Here is a 17034-nt window from a genome sequence, read left to right as displayed (position 1 = left end):
TGATGCAGGTTCCTAATAAACATCCATACACTCAGCTGTGATGCAGGTTCCTAATAAACATCCACACACTCAGCTGTGATGCAGGTTCCTAATAAACATCCATACACTCAGCTGTGATGCAGGTTCCTAATAAACATCCATACACTCAGCTGTGATGCAGGTTCCTAATAACATCCACACACTCAGCTGTGATGCAGGTTCCTAATAACATCCACACACTCAGCTGTGATGCAGGTTCCTAATAAACATCCACACACTCAGCTGTGATGCAGGTTCCTAATAAACATCCATACACTCAGCTGTGATGCAGGTTCCTAATAAACATCCATACACTCAGCTGTGATGCAGGTTCCTAATAAACATCCATACACTCAGCTGTGATGCAGGTTCCTAATAAACATCCATACACTCAGCTGTGATGCAGGTTCCTAATAAACATCCACACACTCAGCTGTGATGCAGGTTCCTAATAAACATCCATACACTCAGCTGTGATGCAGGTTCCTAATAAACATCCATACACTCAGCTGTGATGCAGGTTCCTAATAAACATCCATACACTCAGCTGTGATGCAGGTTCCTAATAAACATCCATACACTCAGCTGTGATGCAGGTTCCTAATAAACATCCACACACTCAGCTGTGATGCAGGTTCCTAATAAACATCCATACACTCAGCTGTGATGCAGGTTCCTAATAAACATCCATACACTCAGCTGTGATGCAGGTTCCTAATAAACATCCACACACTCAGCTGTGATGCAGGTTCCTAATAAACATCCACACACTCAGCTGTGATGCAGGTTCCTAATAAACATCCACACATTCAGCTGTGATGCAGGTTCCTAATAAACATCCACACACTCAGCTGTGATGCAGGTTCCTAATAAACATCCACACACTCAGCTGTGATGCAGGTTCCTAATAACATCCACACACTCAGCTGTGATGCAGGTTCCTAATAAACATCCACACACTCAGCTGTGATGCAGGTTCCTAATTAACATCCACACACTCAGGAGTGGTACAGCCTTTATCCTACAGGCTTCTTATTCAGTGAGATAAGCTTTCAGATTTACAACCCTTAAACAGAGCAATAGGATGAAAGTTGTTTGACCAACAGCTGAGCTAAATACTGTACAACCCAAGTATGTAGAAGAAATTCCTTCTTTATTTCAGGATGATACAAGTTCACAACTTTGTTGACAAATTACTAAAAAGATATGTCCCTTCCTTAAATAGCTGTGTGGTGTGTTTTTATTTGATTCATGTCATACTGCGGTAGAGCTGACAATGCAACAAAAAGTCTGTCTCTGCTGGTTTGTCATGATGTGTATTCCTGTTGGACCAGACTCCGTTGTTCCTCAGTCAGAGCTTCATTACATCCTTAATAAGCAAAACAGTGTGGATCCAGGGAAGACAGAATTAGAATAGGGATCACACATAACAAGTTGACTTAGCTGGGGGCTGGCTGGGTTGAGCAGGGAAATCTGTTCAAGTGTATGTGTGAGAGTGTGCACCACTCCGGTCTCCCTGCCTCCACTAAACACTGTCTGAGACAGAGCAGTAATAGAGTTGTGTATCAACTATGTTCTGCCTCTTTGTGACCAGAGCTCTCAGCTGCTTTAAAGCTCTCAGCTGCTTTATAGCTCTCGGCTGCTTTACAGCTCTCAGCTGCTTTATAGCGCTCAGCTGCTTTATAGCTCTCAGCTGCTTTATAGCTCTCAGCTGCTTTATAGCGCTCAGCTGCTTTACAGCTCTCAGCTGCTTTATAGTTCTCAGCTGCTTTATAGCTCTCAGCAGCTTTATAGCTCTCAGCTGCTTTATAGCTCTCAGCTGCTTTGCAGCTCTCAGCTGCTTTATAGCTCTCAGCTGCTTTATAGCTCTCAGCTGCTTTACAGCTCTCAGCTGCTTTATAGTTCTCAGCTGCTTTATAGCTCTCAGCTGCTTTACAGCTCTCAGCTGCTTTATAGTTCTCAGCTGCTTTATAGCTCTCAGCAGCTTTATAGCTCTCAGCTGCTTTATAGCTCTCAGCTGCTTTACAGCTCTCAGCTGCTTTATAGCTCTCAGCTGCTTTATAGCTCTCAGCTGCTTTATAGCTCTCAGCTGCTTTACAGCTCTCAGCTGCTTTATAGCTCTCAGCTGCTTTACAGCTCTCAGCTGCTTTATAGCTCTCCGCTGCTTTATAGCTCTCCGCTGCTTTACAGCTCTCGGCTGCTTTATAGCTCTCGGCTGCTTTACAGCTCTCGGCTGCTTTATAGCTCTCGGCTGCTTTATAGCTCTCGGCTGCTTTACAGCTCTCGGCTGCTTTACAGCTCTCGGCTGCTTTACAGCTCTCGGCTGCTTTACAGCTCTCGGCTGCTTTATAGCTCTCGGCTGCTTTATAGCTCTCGGCTGCTTTACAGCTCTCGGCTGCTTTACAGCTCTCGGCTGCTTTATAGCTCTCAGCTGCTTTACAGCTCTCAGCTGCTTTACAGCTCTCAGCTGCTTTATAGCTCTCAGCTGCTTTACAGCTCTCAGCTGCTTTATAGCTCTCAGCTGCTTTATAGCTCTCAGCTGCTTTACAGCTCTCAGCTGCATTATAGCTCTCAGCTGCTTTATAGCTCTCAGCAGCTTTATAGCTCTCAGCTGCTTTATAGCTCTCAGCTCTGTGTTTCTGTGACAAAGTACTCTGTCTGCTAGCCGAAAGTCAGCCTCAGCACAATACCTTTCATCATATAACTACAGCCTAGCCCCAGCACAATACCTTTCATCATATAACTACAGCCTAGCCCCAGCACAATACCTTTCATCATATAACTACAGCCTAGCCCCAGCACAATACCTTTCATCATATAACTACAGCCTAGCCCCAGCACAATACCTTTCATCATATAATTACAACCTAGCCGCAGCACAATACCTTTCATCATATAACTACAGCCTAGCCCCAGCACAATACCTTTCATCATATAACTACAGCCTAGCCCCAGACTAGCCGCAGTCTTCCCATGGGAGATATTAACCAGTGAGGACTGGATCATCTCCTGCTTCCCATGGGAGATATTAACCAGTGAGGACTGGATCATCTCCTGCTTCCCATGGGAGATATTAACCAGTGAGGGTTGGATCATCTCCTGCTTCCCATGGGAGATATTAACCAGTGAGGGCTGGATCATCTCCTGCTTCCCATGGGAGATATTAACCAGTGAGGGTTGGATCATCTCCTGCTTCCCATGGGAGATATTAACCAGTGAGGACTGGATCATCTCCTGCTTCCCATGGGAGATATTAACCAGTGAGGGTTGGATCATCTCCTGCTTCCCATGGGAGATATTAACCAGTGAGGGCTGGATCATCTCCTGCTTCCCATGGGAGATATTAACCAGTGAGGGTTGGATCATCTCCTGCTTCCCATGGGAGATATTAACCAGTGAGGGCTGGATCATCTCCTGCTTCCCATGGGAGATATTAACCAGTGAGGGTTGGATCATCTCCTGCTTCCCATGGGAGCTATTAACCAGTGAGGGTTGGATCATCTCCTGCTTCCCATGGGAGATATTAACCAGTGAGGGTTGAATCATCTCCTGCTTCCCATGGGAGATATTAACCAGTGAGGGCTGGATCATCTCCTGCTTCCCATGGGAGATATTAACCAGTGAGGGTTGGATCATCTCCTGCTTCCCATGGGAGATATTAACCAGTGAGGGCTGAATCATCTCCTGCTTCCCATGGGAGATATTAACCAGTGAGGGTTGGATTGAGAAGAAGGGATTGAGAAACATTCGTGCAACTACAACCTTCCCACAACTGTACCATTGGCTTCAATACATGATTAAAGATTTACTCAAAATGTTTAGTAAAGTTTCTCACGTTAGGGTTTGGCAGTGGTCTAGCTCTCTGAGTCTGACTGTTACAGCGGTTCTCTCTCTCCCACTCCCCCCCCCTCTCCGCTCCACTGCAGTTCTATCTCCCTGACATTGAGACATTGGCATCAATTTTGATCTGACAAATAGCTGTGGCTCAAAGACCTCAGCACTTAATCTGAGTGTCTATGTCCATGAAGCTGCTACACACACATCAAAGCATGACAACTGCCTGTCTGTTACTCTGTGTCTGTCTGTCTGTCTGTCTGTTGCTTTGTGTCTCTCTGTGTGCCTGTCTGTTGCTCTGTGTCTGCCTGTATGGCTGTCACTCTGCGTCTGTCTGCCTGTCTGTTGCTCTGTGTCTGTCTGCCTGCCTGTTGCTCTGTGTCTGTATGAATGCATGTTGCTCTGTGTCTGTCTGTTGCTCTGTGTCTGTCTGTCTGTCTGCTGCTCTGTGTCTGTCTGTCTGTCTGTCTGTCTGTCTGTCTGTCGGTTGCTCTGTGTCTGTCTGCATGTCTATCTGTTGCTCTGTGTCTGTCTGTCTGTATGTCTGTCTGTTGCTCTGTGTCTGTCTGTCTGTTGCTATGTGTCTGTCTGCATGTCTGTCTGTTGCACTGTGTCTGTCTGCCTGCCTGTCTGTTGCTCTGTGTCTGTCTGTTGCTCTGAGTCTGTCTGTCACAACTTCCGCCGAAGTCGGTCCCTCTCCTTGTTCGGGCGGTGTTCGGCGGTCGACGTCACCACCTTCTAGCCATCACTGATCCATTTTTCATTTTCCATTGGTTTTGTCTTGTCTTCCTTCACACCTGGTTCCAATCCCATCAATTACATGTTGTGTATTAACCCTCTGTTTCCCCTCATGTCCCTGTCGGAGATTGTTTTGTTTGTATGTGATGTGCTATTTAGTGTTGGTGTGCGACGGGTTTTGTACCCACTTTGTTATTTTGTACATTTTGGTTGTTTTGGAGTTTGTCAGCATTTATTAAACAACTCCGTTTATACCAAGTTCGTTCTCCTGCGCCTGACTTCCCTGCCACCTACACGCACCCCTTACAGAATCTCCGACCACCTATGGAGTCAGCAGGAGAAAGTACCCCGGCCATGGAGGTGGAGGAGCGCGTCCAGGAGCATGCGGTAATGCTTTACCATCTGGGCGCCTCCATGGATCTCGTTGTCCAGACAATAGACCGCTGGGAGAGACAGGGAGTTCTTCCAGCGCCTCCTGAGCGCCCCTTTCCCGCCTGAACCCAGTGGGATCCGTCTCTCCTTGCCACAGGAGTACGACGGGAGTGCTGCCAACTGCCAGGGTTTCCTCCTCCAACTTAACCTCTATCTGGCCACGGTCCACCCAGCTCCATCGGACCGTGAGAGGGTGTCCGCCCTCGTCTCGTGCCTCACCGGGAAACGTGCAGAAAACCCAGGCTTTTATGAGAGCAGAAATCAGTGAAGCAGGTATCAGAGCACAAGTCAGAATTGGGGCTAGCAACAGTAGGTGGGCCAGGGTGTACATGCACATTTCCAGATATCATCAACATTAATACAATCAAGGCACGGCAGAGGACAGGGAGAGCTCTGTAGTGCTGATTTAGGACATCTGAATGTGCATCAGATGGCAACAAGATCATATTGTACAGCAATTTCATCAGGTAACATGAATACAAAGCCAGCGAGAGGTGGTTATAATGGGATGGGAGGCCAACAGTCCGTGTAACCAATAGAGAGTCAGAGTCCCGAGTGTGGCAACAAACATAGTCTGTCCCACGGTTGGGTAAAGAAAGTTCATAGTCAACAAAGCATGCAGGTGTCATGAGGCAAATAGCGAAATAGCAAAATGCACAAGATTTTTTTTTAATATATAACGACTTTTAAGTTCAGAGTCACTCGTCCCAACAGTGCCTTTGTGCTGTAGTCGAGAGAACGCTCGGGAGAGAGGGTACCTGTACCAGACAGGGGGAGACAACATGGCAGACGGTGAACAAATCGCCAGGTGGAATCCAAGCAGCAGTGCAGCAGGCAACGGGAGTAGGTGTCACCCCCACTTGGGAGAAGCTTTTATTTCTGGAGGAAGATTTATTTTCAAGGCCTCTGGGTTTGGATGGGGTAGCCTTTCGAAGCCTTTGAGACATTTGTTTGGCTCAAAGGCTTCGACACCTCTCACTTCACACATCACTGATAATTGAAGTTATATCTCTTTGTCCTAGCAAGCTTGGTAGCTTTCAGTCCTTATAAAGTAAAATATATCATTGTAATGTATTTGTCTTCTTGGCTTTTGAAAAATAAAAAATAGCTTCAGACTAAGAATTACTCGTTCCAGGTTGGATAGTGTATTCAGGTGTCTGTTTGTTTCCCAGAGCATTTGCTGTATAGTTTGGGAATAATAATCCTTGGGTGTAGGAAGCATTCCAGGTAATTCCGTCCAAAATCAGGTTGTAGGGTTGTAGTTTTGATTTGGAGTGAAGGTTATGTTGTTCATCCTTTATATGTCCCTGCCAAAAAATCTAAGTTTGTCTAACTCTAAATCTATCAATATTTTAAAAACATGCTGAAAAACGTGGGAGCTCATCTGCAAATGACCTCTCTCTCTCTGTGTGCTACATACAATAATCTAAAATGCCTTTAGCATTGAGGATGTACTTAGTAACAGACTTTACTGCAGTTGTTTTCATAAAATGTTTCTGCCTAACATGATGAGCTGCTCACTGAACTGGTGTTAAAGAGTCTAGTTGTCTGGTTTCTCTCACACAGTGTGCAGCGCTGTTACAAACACTGCCAGTTACAAACACACAGGCTAAAACCACAGCACTGGTGTTTCTCAACCACACACACAGTCGAATATATTGATAAAAGTCACCTTGTCCGAGAGAGATTTACATGGTTATCAAAACGTCACGCCTGGGTAAGCCTCCACGAAACACATCCCTTACATTAAGTGTTTCTAAAATTCCCTATGTGTAAGAGGTGCGTAACTGGCTGCAGGGAAGTCAGGCACAGGAGGTCAGAAATGGGTAACAACCGGAGCAGTTTAATGAGGCAAAACAAACTGCACCCAGAACAACAAAATACAGGTTGAAATAACCCGTCGCAAACCAGTCTGAAGTGCACAAACACTTTACAACAAACAATTCCACACACAGACATGGGGGGAACAGAGGGTTATATGCACGTCAAGTAATGAGGGAATGTAAACCAGGTGTACGAGAAAACATTACAAAACAAATGGAAAATGAAAGGTGGATCGGCGATGGCTAGAAGACCGGTGACGTCGACCGCCGAACGCCGCCTGAACAAGGAGAGGAACCGACTTCGGCAGAAGTCGTGACACTATGAGAAAAATGAATGGAGGAAAAATTATTGGAACCATTTCCCTGTTTGCTAGGTTTTATGGGTATTATGACACCTCCACTGTGGGGCTCTATTGGTTCCTTAAAACTTCTTTGGGATAGGGGGCAGTATTTTCACGTCCGGATGAAAAGTGTGCCCAAAGTAAACTGCCTGTTTCTCAGGCCCAGAAGCTAGGATATGCATATAATTGGTAGATTTAGATAGAAAACACTCTTAAGTTTCTAAAACTGTTCAAATTATGTCTGTGAGTATGACAGAACTGATATGGCAGGCGAAACTCCGAGGACAAACCACCCCCCCACCCCCAAAATGGCTAGTATTGTCAATGGCTAGTACTATAATTATAAGCCCAAGACCTCCCAAATTGCAGTTCCTATGGCTTCCACTAGATGTCAACAGTCTTTAGAAAGAGTTTCAGGCTGGTTTTGGAAAAATTACCCAGAAATTGTAGTTTTTCTAGATGGCTCCCATTTTGGCTGTAGTGTTTCCAAGCGCGTGGAAGAAAGCGCGTTCTTTCCTATTTATCTCTGGTAATGAACATACTATTCTCCGTCTTCAATTTTAGCATTTATTTGCGTATTAGGGTACCTAAGGTTTGATTAAAAACGTTGTTTGACTTGTTTGGAAAAGTTTATCAGTAACGTTTGGGATTCATTTTGTATGCATTTTGATGGAGGGAAACTGGATGGATTATTGACTGAAGCGCGCCAGCTAAACTGAGTTTTTATTGATATAAAGAAGGACATTATCGAACAAAAGGATAATTTGTGATGTAACTTGGAACTTTTGGAGTGCCAACAGAAGATCATCAAAGGTAAGGCATTTTTTACATCGCTATTTCTGACTATCGCAACCTGGCTGGTTGAAATATGTTTTTCATGTATGCGGGGTGCTGTCCTCTGTTAATCACTTGGTTTGCTTTCGCCGTAAAGCCTTTTTGAAATCTGACATGGTGGCTGGATTAACAACAAGTTAAGCTTTACTTTGATGTATTACACTTGGGATTTTATGAAAGTTAAATATTTATAGTAATTTAATTTGAATTTGGTGCTCTGCAATTTTACCGGATGTTGTCGAGGTGTCCCGCTAGCGGAACGTCTTTCCCCTTAATGATGCTTGGTCATCTGTGATCATTATCCAAGATGGCGTAGCAGTCAGATGTCCTTTGTCCTCGTCTTGTCCCGTGTATATATATTTTATATATTTTTCTTCGCATATCTTTTTATATATATATTTTTTTCTTCTTAAAAACTCAACTTCAAAACACTCTCCTGCAACCCACCTCACCAAATGTGGTGCGGATCTGGGTTTTTTTTCCTCAAAAGTATTATTCACCTCGTATCCGAAATCCACAACAGAAGCTAGCCAGAAGTTAGCCAGCTCACAAGCTAACGTTAGTAGTTCAGCTAACCACAGCTAGCGCTCATCAGCTATCCTTTAGCTCGGAAAACTATTGCCAGTTTTGTACAACGCGACTCAGACCAGAGCATACCAGACCTTTTTTCTCTCCATATCCCCGGATTTTTACCGCAAGCTCTGGACATTTACACCTGGATCTTGCAGCTAACTAGCTGCTATCCGAGTGACTATCGGCTAACATCAATTCCGGAGCAAACACCAATTATCCCGGAGCTAGCCAGCTGAAGAGTTCCATCAGCCACTCCTGGGCTACAATCACCTATCCGGACCCGTTTTACTGCCGATGCGGAGCCCCACCGGGCCTTCACGACTGGGATACCGACGTTATCTGCCCGAGGGAGTATTTCAACTGGCCCCTCCATCGCGACGTAACCTGAACGTCCATATGCTAACTGCGGCCCGCTAATCGTTAGCTGTCTTGAGCATATTGGCTGCTATCTGAACAGGTCTATCGAACAATCTTCTTAGGCCACTATAACTATTTTGACAATTGGATTGGTCCCCTCTACCACACGGAACCCCACTAATCTACCGACGGAATTGCACGGCGTGGCTAAAAACAGACCTCCATCTTCTGCTAGCTTGCTACCCATGACTAGCTGTCTGAATCACGAAGCTAGCACCAGTTAGCAAACACAATTCTACAACTCACAACCTCTCTTTCGCCACCGCCATCCGGCTTGGATTCTCTGTCGACACGACCACGTCTGGTCTGCAGACAAATACCCCATCCGCTGTGCCCTCAACCGGCCTCCGTCTGAGCAGACCCCCTCCGTCTGAGCAGACCACCCCCCCGGGCTACTAACTTTAAACGCCGCGGGCTAGCTTAGTGGAGGCCTCACTGCTCCATCTACGGCTGCCCCCTGGACACTATGATCACTCGGCTACATAGCTGATGCCTGCTTGACTGTCCATTAATTCACGGTACTCCATTCCGTTTATTTGTGTTTTATCTGTCGGCTCTGTGCTTTAACTCAGGATCTGTGTGTAGTTAATCCGACCCTGTCTGCCTGGTCGTCGCCATTTTTACCTGCTGTTGCTGTTAGCTGACTAGCTGCTGTTATCTCACCTGTTGTTTTAGCTAGCTCTCCCAATCAAGACCTGCAATCACTTAATGCCTTATTGTATGTCTCTCTCAAATATCAATATGCCTTGCATACTGTTGTTCAGGCTAGTTATCATTGTTTTGGTTTGCAATGGACCCCGTAGTTCCACTCTCCGTATCTCTGATACCTCCTTTGTCCCACCCCCCACACATGCGGTGACCTCACCCATTGAGACAAGCATGTCCAGAGATACAACCTCTCTTATCATCACCCAGTGCCTGGGCTTGCCTCCGCTGTACCCGTGCCCCACCATACCCTGGTCTGCACATTATGCCCAGAATCTATTCTACCACGCCCACAAATCTGCTCCTTTTATTCCTTGTCCCCAACGCTCTAGGCGACCAGTTTTGATAGCCTTTAGCCGCACCCTCATCCTACTACTCCTCTGTTCCTCGGGTGATATGGAGGTAAACCCAGACCCTGCATGTCCCCAGTCACCCTCATTTGTTGACTTCTGTGATCGAAAAAGCCTTGGCCTTATGCATGTCAACATCAGAAGCCTCCTCCCTAAGTTTGCCTTACTCACCGCTTTAGCACACTCTGCCAACCCTGATGTCCTTGCCGTTTCCGAATCCTGGCTTAGGAAGGCCACCAAAAATTCTGAGATTTCCATACCCAACTATAACACTTTCCGTCAAGATAGAACTGCCAAAGGGGGAGGAGTTGCAATCTACTGCAGAGATAGCCTGCAAAGTTCTGTCATACTTTCCAGGTCTATGCCCAAACAGTTCGAACTTCTAATTTTAAAAATTAATCTCTCCAGAAATAAGTCTCTCACTGTTGCCGCCTGCTACCGACCCCCCTCAGCTCCCAGCTGTGCCCTGGACACCATCTGTGAATTGATCGCTCCCCATCTAGCTTCAGAGTTTGTTCTGTTAGGTGACCTAAACTGGGATATGCTTAACACCCCGGCAGTCCTACAATCTAAGCTTGATGCCCTCAATCTCACTCAAATCATCAAGGAACCCACCAGGTACAACCCTAAATCCGTAAACATGGGCACCCTAATAGACATTATCCTGACCAACTTGCCCTCCAAATACACCTCTGCTGTCTTCAATCAAGATCTCAGCGATCACTGCCTCATTGCCTGTATCCGCCACGGGTCCGCGGCCAAACGACCACCCCTCATCACTGTCAAACGCTCCCTAAAACACTTCTGCGAGCAGGCCTTTCTAATCTACCTGGCCCGGGTACCCTGGAAGGATATTGACCTCATCCCGTCAGTTGAGGATGTCTGGTCATTCTTTAAAAGTTACTTCCTCACCATATTAGACAAGCATGCTCCGTTCAAAAAATGCAGAACCAAGAACAGATATAGCCCTTGGTTCACTCCAGACCTGACTGCCCTCGATCAGCACAAAACATCCTGTGGCGAACTGCAATAGCATCGAAGAGCCCCCGTGATATGCAACTGTTCAGGGAAGTCAGGAACCAATACACGCAGTCAGTCAGGAAAGCAAAGGCCAGCTTTTTCAAGCAGAAATTTGCATCCTGTAGCTCTAACTCCAAAAAGTTCTGGGATACTGTAAAGTCCATGGAAAACAAGAGCACCTCCTCCCAGCTGCCCACTTCACTGAGGCTAGGTAACACGGTCACCACTGATAAGTCCGTGATAATCGAAAACTTCAACAAACATTTCTCAATGGCTGGCCATGCCTTCCTCCTGGCGACTCCAGCCTTGGCCAACAGTCGCGCCAGCCGCGCCATTCCCCCCCCCCCACTATGCTATCTAACCTCCAAACGAGCTTCAATGCCATACAACACTCCTTCCGTGGCCTCCAACTGCTCTTAAACGCTAGTAAAACCAAATGCATGCTTTTCAACCAATCGCTGCCTGCACCCGCACGCCCGACTAGCATCACCACCCTGGACGGTTCCGACCTAGAATATGTGGACATCTATAAGTACCTAGGTGTCTGGCTAGACTGCAAACTCTCCTTCCAGACTCATATCAAACATCTCCAATCCAAAATCAAATCTAGAGTCGGCTTTCTATTCCGCAACAAAGCCTCCTTCACTCACGCCGCCAAACTTACCCTAGTAAAACTGACTATCCTACCGATCCTCGACTTCGGCGATGTCATCTACAAAATAGCTTCCAATACTCTACTCAGCAAACTGGATGCAGTTTATCACAGTGCCATCCGTTTTGTTACTAAAGCACCTTATACGACCCACCACTGCGACCTGTATGCCCTAGTCGGCTGGCCCTCGCTACATGTTCGTCGTCAGACCCACTGGCTCCAGGTCATCTACAAGGCTATGCTAGGTAAAGTGCCGCCTTATCTCAGTTCACTGGTCACGATGGCTACACCCACCCGTAGCACGCGCTCCAGCAGGTGTATCTCACTGATCATCCCTAAAGCCAAAACCTCATTTGGACGCCTTTCCTTCCAGTTCTCTGCTGCCTGCGACTGGAACGAATTGCAAAAATCTCTGAAGTTGGAGACTTTTATCTCCCTCAACAACTTTAAAAATCTGCTATCCGAGCAGCTAACCGATCGCTGCAGCTGTACATAGTCCATCTGTAAACTACCCACCCAATTTACTTACCTCACCCCCATACTGCTTTTATTTATTTACATTTCTGCTCTTTTGCACACCAGTATCTCTTCTTGCACATGATCATCTGATGATTTACCACTCCAGTGTTAATCTGCTAAATTGTAATTATTCGATTTATTGCCTACCTCATGCCTTTTGCACACATTGTATATAGATTCTCTTTTTCCTACCATGTTATTGACTTGTTTATTGTTTACTCCATGTGTAACTCTGTGTTGTTGTCTGTTCACACTGCTATGCTTTATCTTGGCCAGGTCGCAGTTGCAAATGAGAACTTGTTCTCAACTAGCCTACCTGGTTAAATAAAGGTGAAATAAAATAAAAATAAAAAATTAACTCTGAGGGAGGTGAACCAGAAGAGAGAGAGTTTTTGATAAACACAATGTCACTTTGATAGTTATCTTATTGTTGTATGGACCTGGCTGGCTGGCTGACTGATGCTCTCTCTCTCTCTCTCACACACACACACACACACACACACACACACACACACACACACACACACACACACACACACACACACACACACACACACACACACACACACACACACACACACACACACACACACACACACACACACACACACACACACACACAAACACACACACACACACAGATGTTGCTCTGGAACCGCTCACTCGCTATCACAACTGTGTTTTATTAACATATTAGTCCTGGGTTGGACCTGACAGCATTTGTTTTGCTACGATATATACTAGACACCATCTGATGTTCTTCATGTTAAATGAACCAGCAAATTGGAAAATTAATTGTTATGCCCCCTTTTCAAAAGAAAAACACTAGATTATTGTAGCTTTTTACTCCTGTAAAAAAATATCAAATGTATGCATGTGTAAAAAAATGAAGTATTGTTATAGCTAGGCATCAATCTAGTACCTCAGGGAAATGAGCTGATTGCTGTAGCATCCAGACGAGTTCTTTGTGTAAATCCAGACAGAAAAAAATTATGAAGGTTTAGAAATGCGTGATTTTATGAGATTTGACAGATTGATAAATCTAGTCTACGATCCTAGACTGGGGTTAGGGCTGAGGATGGGGCTGAGGCTGGGGTTGGGGCTGAGGATGGGGCTGGGGCAGAGGTTGGGGCTGAGGATGGGGCTGGGGTTGGGGTTGGGGCTGAGGATGGGGCTGGGGTAGAGGTTGGGGCTGAGGCTGGGGCTGGGGTTGGGGCTGGGGCAGAGGATGGGGCTGAGGATGGGGCTGGGGCAGAGGTTGGGGCTGAGGCTGGGGCTGGGGCAGCGGTTGGGGCTAAGGCTGGGGTTGGGGCTGGGGCAGAGGTTGGGGCTGAGGCTGGGGTTGGGGCAGAGTTTGGGGCTGAGGCTGAGGCTGGGGTTGGGGCTGGGGCAGAGTTTGGGGCTGAGGCTGAGGTTGGGGCTGGGGCAGAGGTTAGGGCTGAGGATGGGGCTGGGGCAGAGGTTGGGGCTGAGGATGGGGCTGGGGCAGAGGTTGGGGCTGAAGCTGAGGCTGGGGCTGAGGCTGGGGCAGAGGTTGGGGCTCAGGTTGGGGCAGCGGTTGGGGCTGAGGCTGGGGCAGAGGTTGGGGCTGAGGCTGGGGTAGCGGTTGGGGCTGAGGCTGGGGCAGAGGTTGGGGCTGAGGCTGGGGCTGGGGCAGAGGTTGGGGCTGAGGCTGGGGTTGGGGCAGCGGTTGGGGCAGAGGTTGGGGCTGAGGCAGAGGTTGGGGCTGAGGTTGGGGCTGAGGCTGGGGCAGAGGTTGGGGCTGAGGCTGGGGTTGGGGCAGCGGTTGCAGCGGTTGGGGCTGAGGCTGGGGTTGGGGCAGTGGTTGGGGCTGAGGTTGGGGCTGAGGCTGAGGCTGAGGCAGAGGTTTGGTCTGAGGCTGAGGATGGGGCAGAGGTTGGGTCTGAGGCTGAGGATGGGGCTGAGGCAGAGGTTGGGGCTGAGGCTGAGGCAGAGGTTGGGTCTGAGGCTGAGGATGGGGCAGAGGTTGGGTCTGAGGCTGAGGATGGGGCTGAGGCAGAGGTTGGGGCTGAGGCTGAGGCAGAGGTTGGGGCTGAGGCTGGGGCAGAGGTTGGGTCTGAGGCTGAGGATGGGGCTGAGGCAGAGGTTGGGGCTGAGGCTGAGGCAGAGGTTGGGGCTGAGGTTGGGGCTGAGGTTGGGGCTGAGGCTGGGGCAGAGGTTGGGTCTGAGGCTGAGGATGGGGCTGAGGCAGAGGTTGGGTCTGAGGCTGAGGATGGGGCTGAGGCAGAGGTTGGGTCTGAGGCTGAGGATGGGGCTGAGGCAGAGGTTGGGTCTGAGGCTGAGGATGGGGCTGAGGCAGAGGTTGGGTCTGAGGCTGAGGATGGGGCTGAGGCAGAGGTTGGGTCTGAGGCTGAGGATGGGGCAGAGGCAGAGGTTGGGTCTGAGGCTGAGGATGGGGCTGAGGCTGGGTCTGAGGCTGAGGATGGGGCTGAGGCTGGGTCTGAGGATGGGGCTGAGGCAGAGGTTGGGTCTGAGGCTGAGGATGGGGCTGAGGCAGAGGTTGGGTCTGAGGCTGAGGATGGGGCTGAGGCAGAGGTTGGGTCTGAGGCTGAGGATGGGGCTGAGGCAGAGGTTGGGTCTGAGGCTGAGGATGGGGCTGGGGCAGAGGTTGGGTCTGAGGCTGAGGATGGGGCTGGGGCAGAGGTTGGGTCTGAGGCTGAGGATGGGGCTGAGGCAGAGGTTGGGTCTGAGGCTGAGGATGGGGCTGAGGCTGGGTCTGAGGCTGAGGATGGGGCTGAGGCTGGGTCTGAGGTTGAGGATGGGGCTGAGGCTGGGTCTGAGGCTGAGGATGGGGCTGAGGATGGGGCTGGGGCAGAGGTTGGGGCTGAGGATGGGGCTGAGGCAGAGGTTGGGGCTGAGGCTGAGGTTGGGGCTGAGGTTGGGGCTGAGGTTGGGGCTGAGGCTGGGGCAGAGGTTGGGTCTAAGGCTGAGGATGGGGCTGAGGCAGAGGTTGGGTCTGAGGCTGAGGATGGGGCTGAGGCTGGGTCTGAGGCTGAGGATGGGGCTGAGGCTGGGTCTGAGGCTGAGGATGGGGCTGAGGCTGGGTCTGAGGCTGAGGATGGGGCTGAGGATGGGGCTGGGGCAGAGGTTGGGGCTGAGGATGGGGCTGGGGTGTAGCGTGCAAAGAGCAGGAGAGTAGGTTGTTTTCTCAGTCCCGGGGGAGCATGCCTAATCTGCCTCCCATATGTGGCGTGGCATGAGGCTGTGGTTTAGTAATGGCCACCCAGAGAAGAGACAGGAGGGCCTGCCTGGATACATTCAGTACATCCAGAGACCAACCTAACCACAGACTGATTAACCACTAAGACCTCCTTCCTGTTAGATTAATGAAAATGAATACTAAGAAGAGGAGAGAAACGCTTGACTGGGATTGGCTATTAGGTCTCTATGGTCTCATACCTACTATCTGTCCAGACTGGGACTCTCTGATAGGTCCACTGTGATGGTCCTCGTCATGTGATTATTACATCATGATATATATTTAGATACTGTGGTAGTCTCTTATATCAGTACTGTGATTGATAGGTATATATTGTGGGTATTGATATATTTGACAGTCTTCTGTAGTATTTAGATATTTGTCCTGTGATTGTTAGGTTTATAGGTACCGTATGTCCTCTGTGATTGTTAGGTTTATAGGTACTGTATGTCCTCTGTGATTGTTTGGTTTATAGGTACTGTATGTCATCTGTGATTGTTAGGTTTATAGGTACTGTATGTCATCTGTGATTGTTAGGTTTATAGGTACTGTATGTCATCTGTGATTGTTAGGTTTATAGGTACTGTATGTCATCTGTGATTGTTAGGTTTATAGGTACTGTATGTCCTCTGTGATTGTTAGGTTTATAGGTACCGTATGTCCTCTGTGATTGTTAGGTTTATAGGTACTGTATGTCCTCTGTGATTGTTAGGTTTATAGGTACCGTATGTCCTCTGTGATTGTTAGGTTTATAGGTACCGTATGTCCTCTGTGATTGTTAGGTTTATAGGTACTGTATGTCCTCTGTGATTGTTAGGTTTATAGGTACCGTATGTCCTCTGTGATTGTTAGGTTTATAGGTACCGTATGTCCTCTGTGATTGTTAGGTTTATAGGTACCGTATGTCCTCTGTGATTGTTAGGTTTATAGGTACCGTATGTCCTCTGTGATTGTTAGGTTTATAGGTACCGTATGTCCTCTGTGATTGTTAGGTTTATAGGTACCGTATGTCCTCTGTGATTGTTAGGTTTATAGGTACCGTATGTACTCTGTGATTGTTGCTCAAAGGGTATATACAGTCCCTAGGGAAAGTCTACACACCAAAAATCCCTTTTTAGATTTAATTTTAGCAGCAAAAACTGAAAACTGTGCAAGGAGTGTGTAGACATTCACTCAGCACTGTATACTATATATATCTGCCCTCTGTCTCCTGTAGGTATCCTGGAGGTCCGTACGGTGTCCGAGGGAGGAGTGTTAGCTATCAAAGGAGTGAAGAGTCAGTACTATATCTCCATGAACAGGACTGGCCTGCTGCAAGGCAAGGTAATTAACTAAACTACCTTCTCTCTGCTGGACAGGGTTGGAATGCACTGCACTGTACAGTGCCTTGTGTTTTAGGTTATTGTCCTGCTGAAAGATTCATTCATCTGGTGGAAATCAGACTGAATCAGGATTTTGCCCGTTCTTAGCTCCATTCCATTTCTTTTTTATCTTGAAAAACTCCCCAGCCCTTAACAATTACAAGCATACCCATAACATGATGCATATATAAATAGGA

General features: G+C 47.8%; 2 protein-coding genes across 2 annotated transcripts in view; one reads left to right on the top strand and one right to left on the bottom strand.

Moving 5' to 3' along the window:
* Positions 1–17034, bottom strand: part of LOC129854623 (protein FAM227B-like) — a 70737-nt gene that overhangs the window by 35961 nt on the left and 17742 nt on the right. The gene's annotated exons all lie outside the window — the stretch shown is intronic.
* fgf7 (fibroblast growth factor 7) overlaps positions 1–17034 on the top strand; it is a 33416-nt gene that overhangs the window by 12085 nt on the left and 4297 nt on the right. The window contains exon 3 of the mRNA XM_055921885.1: positions 16693–16799. Coding sequence (XP_055777860.1) covers positions 16693–16799 — 107 coding nt within the window. The remainder of the gene's footprint in view (positions 1–16692; positions 16800–17034) is intronic.

Source organism: Salvelinus fontinalis, chromosome 4 (assembly GCF_029448725.1).
Source record: "Salvelinus fontinalis isolate EN_2023a chromosome 4, ASM2944872v1, whole genome shotgun sequence".
NCBI lineage: Eukaryota > Metazoa > Chordata > Actinopteri > Salmoniformes > Salmonidae > Salvelinus > Salvelinus fontinalis.
Note: the sequence above shows the minus strand (reverse complement) of the source record. Positions and strands in the feature narration are given on the sequence as shown.